Source organism: Schistocerca nitens, chromosome 12, assembly GCF_023898315.1.
Source record: "Schistocerca nitens isolate TAMUIC-IGC-003100 chromosome 12, iqSchNite1.1, whole genome shotgun sequence".
NCBI classification, from domain to species: Eukaryota; Metazoa; Arthropoda; class Insecta; order Orthoptera; family Acrididae; genus Schistocerca; species Schistocerca nitens.
In genome coordinates, this window is record NC_064625.1 from 171339268 (window position 1) to 171357601 (window position 18334).

Consider the following 18334-nt stretch of genomic DNA (forward strand, 5'->3'; position numbering starts at 1 on the left):
CACGTACAAAATGTTGTTGCAATAAACCCTGGATTACTAAATCCTTGTAAAATTTACAACTGCAGTTGGTATCAATTTGCAGTTCCTGCCAATTAGTTCAGTAACGACCTACTTTTTGCTTGCAAAAATTAAGGTTGAGATTTTAGTTTTGTATCTTGCGCACTTAGTTGAGTCTGCCGAATCCACGTTTTCAACCTCCAAAATATTTGGGACAACCCTTTTGGCCAAAAACTACGTAATTTGGCACTTTTTTCAGATTTTCACCTCTAACACTGTATAATTTTACTATTACCAAAATGATAGAGCATTAAACTTTGCGTCAAATGACCTACTTAAATGTAAAAATCAGTGCAGCCATCTGACCACAAAAAGTTGCAATTTTTATCAATTTTACTAAAAAGCCGGCTCCAAATGAAAAATATTAACTTATGATTAATGGAAATCTCATATAAAGATGTGAAACAAATACTAACAAAGAGATAGAGGGGCTAAACAGTACTTACCTCAGCTCGGTACAGCCGATAGATAACACTAAACAGAACAGAAAATTTACATTCCTAGCTTTCGGAACTTTGTTCCTTCATCAGGGAGGAGAGAGGGGAAAAAAAGGAAGAAGGGAAAGTGGATTTAGTTACTCACAACCCAGGTTATGAAGCAACAGGGAAAGGTAAACAGGGAGGGTAGAAAGGATGGAGGCATGGTTGTCAGAGGGAAGCCCTGCCTCCATCCTTGCTACCCTCCCTGTTGCTTCATAACCTGGGTTGTGAGTAACTAAATCCACTTTCCCTTCTTCCCTGTTTTCCCCTCTCTCCTCCCTGATGAAGGAACAAAGTTCTGAAAGCTAGGAATGTAAATTTTCTGTTCTGTTTTGTGTTATCTATTGGCTGTACTGAGCTGAGGTAAGTACTGGCTAGCCCCTCTATTTCTTTGTAAATATTAACTTATCAAAGTTGTAGAGCACAAAATTTCATGTTATAAAAGCATATAGTTTTTCAGTTTTAGGCACTAGTAAGCATTCATACACTTTAAAGCCAAAGCAATCCCCCTTTTTTGTAATTCAACTGAATGAAATTTGCGGTTGGAAAATGGCTCTCTAACGGGGACACGTGTGTTTTCTATGTATATCTGTTTAATTCATTCTTCACTCATGTGTATTTTTATTCATTTTTATCCATGCCTCGAGTGATACAAGTGGAGCGCTAAAATGGAAACTAAGTACACAGTAATGGCCAATATGTATTAACATATGAGTAATATGAAAATTTGTACACATGAACAAATAAAAGGGCACAACAATACCAAAAAATACAATTTAAATATGAGTCACATTATACGAAATTTCAGTTCCATCAAGGTGGTTTGGAGACTGTGGCAGGCCTTGTCCAGCATCCAATCTTCAGGATCCATAGCAGTGTCTTCACCAACTTCCGTCCTGGAAAGTACCTTTGATCTCCTCCTCATCCTTGTCAATCTCAATTTCTGGAGCGTTCTCACAAGATAAGCGGCAACGTTTTTGCACATCAAGGAGCACTTCAGTTCAGATTTGCAACACCCAGATAAAGCTGTGCATCTTGTTTTGCATGTGCAGGAAACCATCTTAAGTAGTGTGTGTGGTGTCACATCATTCGTCATTGCCATGGGAAATAAGCTGATAAGTTTTTCCTTCCGTCCCACTGGTGTGGATCAGTTCTCTTCCCCAGCCAATACTGAACATGATGGGAGGATTGCAATGAGTGCCACCCTCCTGCATCTGACGTTGGCGGTAGCCTTTCAGATTTGAAAGGCTTTCTTGGTGCAGACATTACAAAATACTCGTACCTGAGATCGTCCAAAGTAGCGCAGTTGGAATTACCATACAGTGGTAACATCAGCTATTCTGCCTATGCTATTACACCTCAAGAGATTGAGGGTTTAACAAATTCAGCAGCCTGATAAGTTTTTCCTTCTGTCATTCCGAAAGGTTCAGTAATTTTCCTATTTTTTGGCCAAAAAGAGGATCTGATATCACATCTGTGAAGGCATGGCTGAAAAGGACAAATGCAGGATCAAAATTTAAAGAATTACTAGCGTGGTCTTTTTATGTCTGTCAACAATCATTATTTCTTCACCATACGTCCACAAGAGTATGGGTTTTATGGGCGTTACACCTGCCGGGTGCACACATGGTCTAGAGGTAGCGTCTTTGATTAGTAATCAAAATGTCCTTGGTCCCGGATTCGAAACCCACTACTGCTTAAATTTTTATTAATAATCAGCATTGGCGGCCGAGGACTTCTGGTGTAAGAAGTCATCCTCATTCTGCACCACTGTGTATCCACAGGAAATGAAGAAGTGTCATGATCTCTCCACTGGCAAAAGATTCTGGAATAGTACCAGTTCGAATCTCTGGGAGGGGACAGCCAAAGGGGAGGCGACCATGAGAGAAAGATTCAATAACCAAAGAAAGGGGGTAGGGAAGCTAGAAAAACTGAAAAGGGAAATGCAGAGGTTGAATCTAGATACAGAAGGGGGTCGGTGAAGTGGAATAGAAAGAACACAAATATTTCTGATCAGGGTATAGGGTAATATCAACAGCAGTAGAAAATGGTGGAACATGAGTATGAGTCATCATGAATAGAAAGGTAGGGCAGAGAGAGTGTTACTGTGAACAGTTCAGTGATAGGGTTGTTCTTATCAGAGTCAACAGCAAACCAACAGCAACAACGATAGTTCAGGTGTGCGTGCTGGTGTCACAAGCTGAAGATGAAGACAGGGATAAAGTATATGAGGATATTGGAAGGGAGATGAAAATTGAATAGTCATGGGGGACTGCAATGCAGTTTTAGGGAAACGAGTAGAAGAAATGGTTAAAGGAGAATATGGGCTTGGGACAAGGAATGAGAGAGGAGAAATACTGATTTCTGTAATAAATTTCAGCTAGTAATAGTGAATACTCTGACTCACAACAGGAGGACGCATACTTTGAAAAGGCCAGGTGACATGGGAAGATTTCAGTCAGACAGTTTCCGAAATTGTATACTGGATTGTAAGGTGTACCCAGAAGCAATATAGACTCAGATCATAACGTAGTAGTGATGAAGATTAGGCTGCATTTTAAGAGATTAGTAAGGAAGAATCAATACACAAAGAACTGGCCCACAGAAGTACTAAGGAATGACGAGATACACTTTAAGTTCTGTAAGGATATAGATCCAGCAATAAGGAATAGCTCAGTTGAAGAGGAATATACATCTCTGAAAATGGAAATTACAAAAGGTGGAAAGAAGGTAACTGAAGAAATACTTCAGCTGATTTATGAAAAAGAAAGTACAAAAATGTTCAGGGAATTAAAGAAATACAAGTCACTGAGGAATGAAATAAATAGGAAGCACAGGAAAGCTAAAACAAAATGGCTGCATGAAAAATGTGAGGAAATCAAAAAATAAATGATTATTGGAAGGGCTGAATCAGCATACAGGAAAGTCAAAATAACCTTTGGTGAAAAGAAAAGCAATGGTGGTTACATTAAGAGTGCAATGAGAATTCCACTGTTAAATGCAGAGAAGAGAGCAGATAGGTGGGGGAAGATTTGTCTGATGTGACAGAAGAAGAAACAGGAATCAATTTGAAAGAGCTTTGGAAGACTTAACATCAAATAAGGTAAAAGGATAGATAACATTCCATCAGAATTTCTAATATCACCGTGGAAAGTGGCAACAAAACGATTATTCATGCTGGTGTGTAGAACGTACAAGTCTGGCGACATAATATCTGACATTTGGAAAAAAATCCACGAAATTCCAAGGACTGCAAAAGCTGACAAAAGTGACAATTATCATGCAATCAGCTGAACAGCTCAATCAGACAAGCTGATGACACGAATAATATACAGAAGAACGGAAAAGAAAACTGAGAACGGTTAGAGGACAATCAGTTTGGCTTCTGGAAAGGTAAAGGCACCAGAGATGCAATTCTGACCTTTTTGCTATAATGGAAGCAAGACTAAAGAAAAATCAAGACATGTTCATAGGATCTGTTGACCTAGAAAGAGCATTTAAAAATGTAAATTAGTGCAAGATGTTCAAAATTCTGAGAAATATCATAGGGAGAAGTCATAGGGAGACATGGGTAATACAAAATATGTACAAGAGCCAAGAGGGAATGATCACAGTGGACAACCAAGAACGAAGTGCTCAGATTAAAAGGAGTGTAAGACAGATGTAGTCTTTCGGCCATACCGTTCAATCTGTACATTGAACAAGCAATGATGGAAATATAGGAATATGTGGAAAACACTGACACGGAGAAGGGACAGGATGATAGGACACCTGTAAGTTGCAAGTGCTACTCTGATATTGGGGGGTGGGGAGAGAGAGAGAGAGAGAGAGAGAGAGAGAGAGAGAGAGAGAGAGAGAGAGATATCTGCCTACCAGTCATCAGTGATTTGGTCCCTTAACTCCCCTTCTGATTGTTCGAGGTAGGAAGAAATAATTTCCATTGCTTCATCTGTCTGTGTGGATTCAGAACTTCCTCCTTTTCGTCCACCCTATATCGGCCAGTAAAAATGCCTCTGACACCTTTAGCACAAAGGTGCACATCATGGACACATTCCAATACTTTGCGGTCCAGTCATCACCTCGCCTTTCAGCTACCCTAATAACAGTATCTTTTAATTCAAGTTCCATAACTCACTTCACTTCGCATCATTAAGGCTGCTAAGTTTCTCCCAATTGGTATCAATTTCCTCACCACAATAAAAGCAGTCTTCATTAAAATCAAATACCTTCTTGTACGATCAAAGATTTGATGCTGACAGCACAGGGCCTTTATCAAAGACAATCTAATCCATTTTGGATTACTGTACTACTTCTGATAAGCACCATGCACTTCTACTACAGTCAGACCAATTAACAACTTATGATGTGCTGCAATTGACCTATCCTTACTGGATTGCAATAATATTTCCAGATCTTTCTGTTTCATTTTAACCACATAACCACCTACCATACTGCCAGCACATATGAAACACACCTCTGCACTATCTGAAGCACCAGTTTTAAATGCAATGACCACACAACGAAGGCAAACTCAAACAAAGAAACGAGCATCTTACAAGACACAAGAAGTTTTGAATGCATTCCTCGCACAACACAGAGAGACTAACAGCCATCAAATCCAACTACAGCGACCAGCTCAAAAAGGTGAAACGTAGCAAATATCGAATTGCACTTTATCCTACATTTAAGGATAAGGTATGTTATTGGTGTAGCTTTGCAGGTAAACAAGTGTCAATTTCTTAATGCATTAGTCTTAATTGTTATTTCCCACATAACCTGAAAAAACACAGATCTGAGGTAATAAAATTACGGAAAATGAAGACTATGGAAGGAAACCATTATCAGGTCCAAGAACAGCAACACTGTCATGAGATGGTCACTTCTTACACCTTCAAGTTCTCTGTAACCATTACAACAATGCCACTGACACAAAGTCAATTCAGAGTAATCAATGTTACTGAAAGAATCATCCAAAAAACACTGGTTGCAGGCAGTCTTCACCCCATCAGACCTGCCATGCCCACAACTCACCACATGTAATCACACAGCTCTACTATGTTTTGAAATAGAATATCACTGATAGAGATAATAACTATGGAATCAAGTATTATTTGCTGACGAGTTGTGATTTGGCCTGCAATCAAATGGCGGGGAGGGAGGGCTTTGAGAAGGGTATTCCCTTTATGCATTTTCATCCAGGACACCTTCACAGGAGGATCTCTTCTTATATGGGTAGGAATCAGTATGATTGCCAAGTTGGGTTTGGTCTTTGCTGAACATGAGGCCTTGCAGCACATTAGTATGTGGAACAAATCCTTTCGGACCATGTTTGCCCCCTGTTCCATTTATTGGTCATAATTTTCCACTAATACATGACAGTGCACACCCACATCTTGTGAGAATTGCCCAAGAGTTCTTGAACAAATGGAATTTCATGCTATGGCTTGGCCTGCTTGAAGCCCTGATTAGAATCCCACTGAGAATGTACGGGACCAGCTGCGGAAAAGGGCTCATCAGCAGCATTCTGAGAACCTCCTGAAAGAATGGGAGATGATTCCTCAAGAGAATACTGCCACATTAAACAGGAGCATGTGTAAATGGTAGCATTCCATGATCAGTGCAATAATAGATACATGTTTTCTGAAGATTCGGAATAACGTCTGCAGTGAAGTGTAGAAAACGGAGGTGCATTACCTTCATCAAAACTTGCTTTAAGTGTGAATCCATTTGTGCTACTTCCACTTTCCTGTCTTACTTTGCTTATAAACTTTTTCATTTTTACGCAGCAGGATCAGACCACACCTCAGTGTTTTATGACAAACAAGCATATTTCTGTCAACAAGCATATTTGTGTCAGAAGCAATCTAAGCACTGAGCTTTCAGATCAGTTAGTGCAGTAGGAAGCACTGGGCATATACTGTTCATTTTCAGAACCCCAGAAGAGAGAGATTCTTAATTTACAATAGACATGTCATTTTGTTATTTTTTTAATGTGCCATGGGCAGAATCTGAACATGACTGTACAAAACTTGGGAAAGTGGGTTGAGAGTGCTTAAACTGAGTACCACAGCTCTCCTGTTTTGTGGCACTGCTGGCAATTCATTATCTATGCTCATATCCAATCCAGTAATAGTATGTGTTAGCCAATGACTATTACTGAATTTAATGACTTTCTTTGGTGGAAAGTATGAATTAAGTACAAGATTGACAATAATATGGCTATTACAGATTATAAATTTGGTTACTGGTTTTTGTATCCATTTCTTGTACATTTCTGAAGATATAACAAGATTCTTGTAATATTGTTTTGGAAGCCAGTGCAACAGTTTGGTTGCAAGTTGACAAAGCCAATGAATACGAATGGAAAAAAAAAAAACTGGCTGTGATGATGGGCCGATTTGTAGCATAGACTGATGACCATTTAAAATATTTGTGAGGTATTTCCTGTCTGTCCCGATTTCTGGAGTGCTGTTTAGGCAGGAACTTTAAGACTACAGTCTAAATATTAAGGAATATTCTATCTTATACAATAGCATTCTGCACAATATAGCCCATTATGCCACTATGTAATTTAATACACTCAAGATCATGACATTTATTGAACACTGTTTTCTCATTGGTTCTGCTATACTGTCTAACCCAAATCTTGATTTAGCAATTGCAGCACAGAACAGAAAACATGTTGTATACCATAAGTGCACTTTAACCCAAAACATTTTGTACTACTTAAGTATCTGATGTTTTCATTTCTTGTAAATAAATTCTGTTCTTGCATGTTATATTCAGCAATGTAAGGCTAGGAAAATAAACATTAAGTGGAAAATTGCAGTAAACATGTGATAGAAATTGAGAAAAATGTGTTTCATGTACTGGGCCACACCTAGCACAACTTGCGGCCTGGTTTTAGAGCTGTCTATAGTTATTTATGTATAAACAATATATAGAACTGAAAAATGATTTCCTTGGCTCTGGTGTTCCTACCCTTTAATAGTTATAACATTACACACAGAGCACAACAGTTTGGCAAAGTTGAGGGAATGAAGCAGCTATTATGAGATGTGGAAACTACCTCAAATGATTTAGGAAAGTCCAATAAAACTATGTTATAGATAGACTGGACTTTGATAATAAATGCCCTGAACAGATAAGCAATACTTTAAACGTTTACCTACCATTTTCTGCATAATGGGAATGCAAGCACTACTGTGACTCAATAACGATGCAATGGTTTATTGACCCTATCGTACTTTTTATCTCTGTGCATGCAATTACCTGGATAATTACAGCTTATACTTTGAATAATATGGCATATGAATTGGAGTATTGTCAGTCATTTTAAGTACAGGGCAAAGATTGATATAAAGTGAAATTTCACAATTGCCAGGAAAAACAGATTAAAATATAAATGGTTACCTAATGAGAACATAAAAAGATGGCACAGCATCGTCTCACAAATCTGAAAATAAAAAGCTCAAAGCCAAATTTGGACTGTTACAATGAGGGCTGCTTGGTTATGGTGTGAAAGTGACACATTATGGATTTTCTGATTTTTTGTGCTGCAAAGAAAAAGTTGTAATGAAAACCACAAAAAAACAAGGATCCTGGATTTTTGAAGTTTTCAGTGAGAAGTACAATTAAAAAATTTAAAAAATGGCAGCACTTTGCGGGTCACTCACTAGCACTACCACAATGCAAATCCATATCCTGTGTATGGAGGAGAGAGAGTGTTGCCTCAAGGTCTGAAAAACATCCTTTGTGGATATAGCCACAAAAGCCTTCACTATCATCCCTGCAAGAAATTTCCATTAAATCAAAGGACTTAACATAGCCTATAATACATCAAGTCGCTCTACATGAAAACGGTTAAACAGTTTTTGAGGGTCAGTTTTCGTATCTGGTGTCTGATGCCTATGCATACTTATCAAATAGTATATAAATACCTTATTTGAATTTCCAAATAACTAATGCTAAAAACTGAGCATTATCACACAGTATGGTACTAGACATCCAAATAACTCTAATAAAATTTTTATTACGCAGTACATTAATAAACCTACGATGAAATATTTTACTTACCGGAACGTACTGTCTGTTAAGTACTCGTTTTCCTATTTTTCTCTTACACAGTGAAAATATTTATGTTTCCCTTGTTAAGGTAATGGGTGAAACAAATGTCCCCTGTGTATAGGTATTAGCTGTAATCTAGCAATATTTGCTTCAAACACTCAGTTTATTATTTGGAGTCATGACACCCACTACAACTGAGGTAATATAGTACCAGAGCAAAGAGGGAAGCCAACTTACCTTGCCTTGCATAATAAGTCGAATGGTCAGGGTGACTGAGGGATCATCGTTGGGCAGAGGTTTGTCCATGGAGTCCATGACTGGCACAACAGATGGGCTCTACTTGGCTGGCGGTGGTTGCGGGTTTGTTGGTGAGACGGTTAGAACGGTACAGGGTTGGTTGTGGTGTGGCACGTGGTCAACTCGCCTCACTCTACACAGGTCAATGAGAAAAATAAAATCAACAAATGAACAACAAATGAGACAGAGCAATCTCACAGGTAAATGTAAGGGTTCAATAGGTGAACAGCTTGCTAAATGCATCTTTTATCAGTGATATGTTGGGGCATTAATTCATATAATTGGTTTGTGACAAAAAAGAGGTTTCCAACATACTGCTATAACAGTTGTCTTAGTTCCCAAATTTGCAGAAGAGTTCCAATGTTCAAAATAGATATGTTTCAAAATTCTATCAGGCTGTCAAGATGAATTAGCCTCGGAAGCATGCAGTTAGCAATTCACCTAAAAGTTAGCATACATATTGCAAGGGTAATAACTATATGCCACTAAAGTGGAGTGGGCTTGGATTTACTACCCTGGTGAATCACAAGTTACAAATATGAGGGCTGTTCAGAAAGTTCAACAGAGTCACGTAGATGCAAACCAACCTACCTTCCTGCCTGATGTGCAATATGTGATAATTTTAAAATGTTCTGTAATGCTTTGTCACTGAAAATACAATCACAATACTCTGTACAAAACCAATGGACTGTGAGAATAATTTCTGAACATCCCTTCGACACATATAAACAGCTTAACTACTGAAACTATAAACTTAATACACAATTACGTGGTAGTAAGACAATGCGCGCGTACATATAAGAACAAACATGTACACACCTCCACGATAGTACAAATTATTTACAGCACAGACAAAAGCTCCTCACCTCAGGGCAGCTGAAATGGGTCTGGGGGAGGTTCTAACAAACCGTAGCAACTAACAAGATTCCAAACCGCAGTAGTTCCTCGTGTCAGTAAAGCCTTACAGCAACCAAGATGCCTTATAACATCAGCACGCTGCAAGCAGATTAGCCACAGGAATGCGAAACCCCAGAGTGCTAACCCGTCATAACAGGATTGCAGGTCAAAAACGAAAAAGTTCATAAAACAGACTTCTGTAAGGGCTGCAAGCAGCAACTATATAATGTCGATCGTAGCTTTGCCCAAGAAGAACCAGAAACGATGCTTTTAAAAACCTGCAATTCGTGAAACGGTTAAAAAGTTGTCCGATACAATCAAGTACCCTACTACTTCTGCGAAAATAACACTGCCTTTTACCATGAAATACATGACAACTCTAAGCACATACAAAGTTCTACACACATAACTACCGACCCGGCATCCTTTCTAGCAAGGCCTAACTGCTAACCATAATTTCTGTCTGTCTTCCTCCTACTTTTCCCGCGCCATGCCCGCATTTTACACACAGTTGGGTTATGTTGCTAAACATGCTCGAGACTACACAGTGGGCCGTAAATCACAGTTACGGGGCAAAATATTGTCATGTACATATGTAATTGCACCACGCACGTTACTTAGGTGTATTTAAACGCACTCAAGACAAACGAATAATACCTACCGATACACTTCAAGGCTTTTGCTCTAACAATGTACAAAGTAAAGCGCGAAACTACTAGTTGTGTCTTCTTACCTACACTCCTCATGTGCCAAGTTCCGCAAACAAAATGCCCACGATTTTTCGAAAACGCTATGCCGCCCAAGCTTCCGCCGGTACAAAGACCTTCCACCGTGCAGACTGTCTACTCGCCACCGCTGATATTAATACAACACGGTAGCGATCAAAGTCGCAATGTACCAAAGGAACTTATACCATTGGTTCCAGATATAGAGGAACGAGGACCACTAGAATCACTGCGCCCAAGCTGACAGAAGGCTCCATTAACAATTAATGTATACCACTATAGCCAAAAATTGAGCACAAAGCCAACAAGAATTTAAAATATTATTCGTCTTTAAAACTTGCTGGTACAATCCTAATAAGGCAGAGGCACATCAGTGAATGCAATTACAATAACGCATTTCCATTGTACCTTGAACCTCGGTGCACAGTATAGTGTCATGTAAAATTATTCGTCGTCGTCGTCTTACATACAGTGTTTAAACTGTGGATTAGGCATATGCTGTTCCATCTTGACAAAGTTTTATAACCTTGGTCTCCTTAGTCGACCTATGCCTTAATATTCTATACTTCCATCTATACTCCGCAAGCCACCTGACGGTGTGTGGCGGAGGGTACCGTGAGTCATCTATCGGTTCTCCGTTCTATTCCAGTCTCGTATTGTTCGTGGAAAGAAAGGTTGTCGGTACGCCTCCGTGTGGGCTCTAATCTCTCTGATTTTATCTTCATGGTCTCTTCGCGAGATATACTGCTTGACTCCTCGGTGCAGGTATGTTCTCAAAACTTCAACAAAAGCCCGTACCGAGCTACTGAGCGTCTCTCTTGCAGAGTCTTCCATTGGAGTCTATCATATCCGTAACGCTTTCGTGATTACTAAATGATCCTGTAACGAAGTGCGATGCTCTCCGCTGGATCTTCTCTATCTCTTCTATCAACCCTATCTGGTACGGATCCCACACTGCTGAGCAGTATTCAAGCAGTGGGCGAACAAGTGTATTAATTCTTTAATAAGTCTCTTTTAGTGCAGGAGAGTATCCTGACGAATCTCATCCATTCTGCTTGTATTTTATCATCTTAGTTTCTATTATGGAACTCTTGTTTCCATACAACAGTAATGGCAAGATTACTTGTTCTAAGTAATGGTACCTTCACAGTTCAGGATTTAATTCTTGTATCGTTTCGAGTTTTGTTATTCAGGGTTTTGTTTCTTGTTCCATATATTGCAACATTCCATTAGAACTACTGATGGCCTTGGGAGAGGCAGTCATGACAAAACTCTACCATCTGGTGAGCAAGATGTATGAGACAGGCGAAATACCCACAGACTTCAAGAAGAATATAATAATTCCAATCCCGAAGAAAGCAGGTGTTCACAGATGTGAAAATTACCGAACTATCAGTTTAATAAGTCACAGCTGCAAAATACTAACGCGAATTCTTATAGACGAATGGAAAAACTGGTAGAAGCGGACCTCGGGGAAGATCAGTTTGGATTCCGTAGAAATGTTGGAACACGTGAGGCAATACTAACCTTACGACTTATCTTAGAAGAAAGATTAAGAAAAGGCAAACCTACGTTTCTAGCATTTGTAGACTTAGAGAAAGCTTTTGACAACGTTAACTGGAATACTCTCTTTCAAATTTTGAAGGTAGCAGGGGTAAAATACAGGGAGCGAAAGGCTATTTACAATTTGTACAGAAACCAGATGGCAGTTATAAGAGTCGAGGGGCATGAAAGAGAAGCAGTGGTTGGGGAAGGAGTGAGACAGGGTTGTAGCCTCTCCCCGATGTTATTCAATCTGTATATTGAGCAAGCAGTAAAGGAAACAAAAGAAAAATTCGGAGTAGGTATTAAAATTCATGGAGAAGAAATAAAAACTTTGAGGTTCGCCGATGACATTGTAATTCTGTCAGAGACAGCAAAGGACTTGGAAGAGCAGTTGAACGGAATGGACAGTGTCTTGAAAGGAGGATATAAGATGAACATCAACAAAAGCAAAACGAGGATAATGGAATGTAGTCAAATTAAATCGGATGATGCTGAGGGGATTAGATTAGGAAATGAGACACTTAAAGTAGTAAAGGAGTTTTGCTATTTAGGGAGTAAAATAAGTGATGATGGTCGAAGTAGAGAGAATATAAAATGTAGACTGGCAATGGCAAGTTGTTAACATCGAGTATAGATTTAAGTGTCAGGAAGTCGTTTCTGAAAGTATTTGTATGGAGTGTAGCCATGTATGGAAGTGAAACTTGGACGATAACTAGTCTGGACAAGAAGAGAATAGAAGCTTTCGAAATGTGGTGCTACAGAAGAATGCTGAAGATAAGGTGGGTAGATCACGTAACTAATGAGGAGGTATTGAATAGGATTGGAGAGAAGAGAAGTTTGTGGCACAACTTGACTAGAAGAAGGGATCGTTTGGTAGGACATGTTTTGAGGCATCAAGGGATCACAAATTTAGCATTGGAGGGCAGCGTGGAGGGTAAAAATCGTAGAGGCAGACCAAGAGATGAATACACTAAGCAGATTCAGAAGGATGTAGGTTGCAGTAGGTACTGGGAGATGAAGAAGCTTGCACAGGATAGAGTAGCATGGAGAGCTGCATCAAACCAGTCTCAGGACTGAAGACCACAACAACAACAACATATTGCCTGAAACTTGAGCGTAATTGCAAAGCAATTAAATTAGCGTGTTTGCTTAATTTAATTTTTCGATAATGAACTGATTTCTAACTTAGAAGGAAATGTTCCACTTTAACGTTATGAAGAGTGGATCAAAAGTAACAACCCTGTCTCACTTCTTCACTGACTTCCATTTCTCCTTCTTTCCTGTATTCTGTACTATGCTATTTTTGTTTCACAATATAAGCTTTTGATTGCCCTTATGAGGTACCGGTATGCCAGGTAACCACTCTCATTCATTAGTGATCATAATTTATTTCCATCAATTCGATCGAAAACTTTTTTTTGCGGCTATATAATTGATACGGGTTTCAAGATTTAATTCTTTGTTTCTGTACTACGAAATCTAGATAAGAGCTCTGCTATTACCGATTGTGCAGTCGACTGTATAATTGTGCGTAGCTGACTTGCTCAAATTCAGTGTTCGGCTAGTTCTCTAATAAGTCTTAGTCATTCATCTACAGTGACTCCAAAAAGTATTCGTCTAGCTGTATATCTTTTAGAAAACAAAGTCTGTGTAACATGAAAAGACATGTATACAAAATCTAAAACGCCAGTCATGTAAGAAGAGCCTCTGTAAGTCAATTTTGTTGAAAAGCAAGGAAAGAAATACGTCCAAATCGACAGCATGGTTAACAAAACAGAAAATGTGAAACAAGAGCTAGTTCATAAAGTATTCGTCCACCATCTGAACTTGCCTAAATTCTGCGCGCAGTGATTGACGCTGACCCACGGCACACCCTGTAGTCAACGGTGCGCGGCCCCACCCTATCGCCTGTTGTGGCTCTGAACGGCGCCCATACAGTGCAGTTAGCGCCACGGGCCGTAAGGGTAGTGAGACGACGCCGATCGAAAGGAAACTTATTCTGCGTTTGCATAGTGAGTGCAAATCATCTTACGAGATTGGTGAAGTAGTCGGTATACCTAGATCGACGGTTGTCGAAAATAGATCGATTTTGCGCAACTAAATCATTAAAAAACCAACCACGTACCGGACGTCCTCACACTTTGATTGATGCTGCTGTGAGATTTATCGTGAGGCAAATGAAGAAGAAACCTAAAATCAGTTGGCTGGGGAGTTAGTCTAGGGGAGAGAAGGTGTGCGCCAACACCATCAGAAATACCTTCAAAACGTATGGGTATCACGGCCGGGTAGCGTGCAAGTAATTTTGGGTCAGTTAACAGAATCGAAAGATTCAAGAAGGAACACTTCTGGAATATAGTAATATTTTCAGACGAGAGTAAATATAACGTATTCGGGTCGGATGGCAGGCGAATGGTGTGGCCTAAGAAGAATGCGGAGACGTCGCCACACAATCTTGTGCCAACGTTTAAACACATTGGTGGCTCCCCGATGGTGTGGGGCTGTATGAGTGCTGCAGGTGCTGGAAAATTACATTTCATAGAAGGTACAATGGATCACCATATGTATATCAACATTTTAAAGGACAATCTGAATCCTAGCGCCGAAAAATTAGGTCTGCAAGGAAATTACATTTTTCAACAAGATAACGACCCAAAGCATACGGCTCTAAATGCAAGGGTGTGGCTCCTGTACAACTTAACACCCCTCCTCATAGCCCAGACATTAATCCTGTCGACTACCTTTGGAAGTACTAGAAGATAGCATCAGAAGAAGACACATTTCTAACAAGAGAAACCTTAAAGGAACATTTCAAGACGAATAGGACAAAATTCCATCCTCTCTAACGGCAAATTTGGTCAAGTCGATGCCCAGATGACTACAAGCAGTAATAGCTGCATAGGGAAACCCCACTAAATATTAATTTTTGTAATTGAAACCATATTTTCACACTGTAAATTTCAAAAAAATTTATGAGTGGACGAATACTTTTTGAAGCAGCCCTTGAATACATTCTTCATTTTGTCAATTTTTTTTTTTTATCACTACGGATGTATTTATTTCCTTGTCCACCAATAAAGATGACTTACTAAGGTTCGTTGCATATGACTGGACGATCACATTTTATGTTCCTTTCCTTTCACGTGACATATAATTACAAGTTGACGAATACTTCTTGGACTCACTGTATGTAACATGGCGTGTGTTATGCTTCTCTGGCACAATGTTAACGCAGCGTTACACAATGGAAAAAGTCTAACCAAAATCCTGAATGTCTCGTGCTACGTATTAGGATACGGTTTCGCGCGTCTCTTTTACTGCGGTATATGAGCTGTAAAAAACGTGGCAGGAACATTTCAGCAAGCGTGGCGGCCACACAGAACAGAGAAACTTGCCGTGTAGCGGCACGTACACGCGCCGAAGCAGTAAGCAGACGCAGCTGAAACACACCTGGAAATGGCGCAGTTTCGTCGACTGCTGCAACTGACTCCTCGCTGCTTCCTGTTGTTTCGCAATCATTTTTTCCATATTGGAGTGATCAAAACTAATGGAACATTCAATATGTCCCAATATCTCTCTCTCTCTTAATCCATACTACTATTACAAATGCAATAGCAACTCTGTCTGTTACACTTTCACGATTAAACCGCTGAATTGATTTCGATAAAATTTGGTATGGAGATAGCCTGAGCGCTGAGGAAGAACATAGGCTACTTTAGAAAAGTGTGTAGTACGAAATATTTGTTGATTTGAAGAATGTAACACGAAATATGAAACAATAATTACTCTTTCAAAAGGCTATTTACTCTTTCGCTTTTAAACTTTACCATATAGGCTATTTATTACTCTTTCACTTTTAAACTTTATCGTATTTGTGATAATGGGATTGCTGGTTGATATGTTCTACGTAATTAACACAACGATTAATCCATACTTCCATACTAACTCCAGTATTATTACATTATTATTTCGTAAGCGACTCACTCCGTTCTGCTGTCATGAGTACACTGATGAACCAATAGCAATGGTATTCGTTATGGAGATAGCTTGAACCCTGAGGAAGACCACTGGCTACTTCAGAAAGTTGTATTTTTAAATATAGTATACGTCATTGCCAGCCGACGACGCTGGCCCGATGGTCGGCGACTCTTTGTGTCTATAGATTACTCCTTGACAGTGCAAATCCATTATCCTTGACACTGCAAATCCAATGTTATTGTGCGCGTGGCTTATGTAATTGAGATCCTACGCCACTGTCATGGCTGGAGAATTCGGATGGAGATACAACAATAAAATCGGTCGGTAAGCCCGAGAACCATATGTAAAACTATCACTATAAGCCTGCGAACGTTAAACTGATTTAGCGCATAGTTATAAGAACGTTACTCGAATTCAACAAAACTCATAGCAATCTCATGTCCGCCGGAACTTGGATGCAGAACATCAGGCGGTCTTAAGAGCTACAGAGACATCAGAATAGTCACAGGCCGTCGCATTTTTAGACGCTGAGCTCATGCGTACATTACAGCTTTCACGAGTCTTGAACAACGGCTGTACGACAGAGAGTAGTACATTTACATGTGGAACGCGGGAGGCTTTGGGTGACGCTGCATTTTCTTATGATCTATTAACTCACTGTGTTAATTATAAATAAGTCATCATAGGAGGCCTGGTTAAAAAAAGTATAGGCACCACAACGTATTAAAATGGAAGGGAGAAGCGGTTGGTATGTGTTGCTCTGATGGCAAAATCTCGCATCCAGTACTAGGTGAACCATAGAAACCCCTAAAAACTATATTTCTGCACGAATGTAATGAATCGAAGATTCTTACATATAATTAGAAAATATAGTGCGTGCTCTCAGACTCTACATACACCATAATAATAGAAGTACATTCATTGTGTTCTTATATAACGGCACTGCACGCATTTCGGGTCTAGTGCAGCAGGGGATACAACCCGTCGGCTTTGAACAATGACGTCATTCCTTAGTCATAGATCGTAATGTCTTCACTTCGAGGCATAGATAATAAAGCAGTTCTGTGTTCTAATAAGCACTATCATTAAAATAATTGAATGTTAATCTAAAAGCGATCGCTTGATATTCGGTGCATCATTAAATGTGTGATTTAATTAACTTAATTGTTTGTTTTTTATTCGTCCGGTATTTAATATTTTTCGTAATGATATTGAGGTAATGTGGATTGTGTTTTTTGGCTTTTTTAAAAAAAATCTCACGAGATAGAATAAACTGATCCTACTTTATTCAGCAATCAATAAAAAAAACTAAACTAAAACATAACAGCTTTTGCTGTTATCTTTCCATTTCGTTTTTTTTACTGATTGCTTAATAAAGTAGGATCAGTTTATTCTATCTCGTGAGATTTTTTTTTAAAGCCAAAAAACACTTATCAGCTACTGAAGGCAGCTACAACACTACGAAGAATCGCTTCTCGGCTTCTGACAAGATATTGCTTAATAAAGTAGGATCAGTTTATTCTATCTCGTGAGATTTTTTTTTAAAGCCAAAAAACACTATTGCTTAATAAAGTAGGATCAGTTTATTCTATCTCGTGAGATATTTTTTTTTAAAAAGCCAAAAAACTCTTATTACGTACTGAAGGGAGCTAGAACATTAAGAACAATCGCTTCTCGGCTTTTGACAAGATATTGCCTAATAAAGTAGGATCAGTTTATTCTATCTCGTGAGATTTTTTTTTTAAGTCAAAATACACTTATGCTTTTGACAAGATCAATGTTTATCTCTCTCGCATTCCTTTGTTTCTCAACATTCTCCTCAGCTATTTCATCTCTGTAATACATGCTCTCTGGCGACTTGTGACGTCATTGTTCAAAGCCGACGGGTTGTATCCCCTGCTGCACTAGTCCCCGCATTTCTTATACATACGTTTCCACACCACTATATACACACAGATCTCGTAAAATTACTACCTTTTCTTGCTCACCGGCACTCATAGCAAAACTGCTATTACGCGAGCGAAGCAGTAGGTAACAGCTATGTGAAAATAAAGCTAGAGAAAGGTAATTTACTTGCTACGATAACGCTACTTATTCTTCGCTGCATCTCCACTTCTGCCTTCCTGCAATTTTAAGCTTCTCAAATAGTCATGCTTTTCCAACGTTTCTGTACCTCCTTACCTACAATAAAATTTACACACATTATAAAACGTTGATAATTTTCAAATAATTTTGAGGTATCTAGAATCAGGAAACGTTCACTTTACTTCGAGTGCTACTTGTTCATTCTTC

At 39.1% G+C, this 18334-nt stretch overlaps 1 protein-coding gene across 10 annotated transcripts in view; it reads right to left on the reverse strand.

Annotated features, from left to right (window-relative positions):
• The window catches only part of LOC126214866 (poly(rC)-binding protein 3), a 524736-nt gene that overhangs the window by 79028 nt on the left and 427374 nt on the right, over positions 1-18334 (reverse strand). For 9 of the 10 annotated variants that reach the window (XM_049941512.1, XM_049941509.1, XM_049941508.1 and 6 more), the window contains one exon: positions 8841-9033. In XM_049941512.1, coding sequence (XP_049797469.1) covers positions 8841-8918 — 78 coding nt within the window. In that variant the 5' untranslated portion in view covers positions 8919-9033. Of the gene's footprint in view, positions 1-8840; positions 9034-10530; positions 10645-18334 lie in introns of those variants that run through there. The other variant, XM_049941505.1, reaches the window with a different exon arrangement.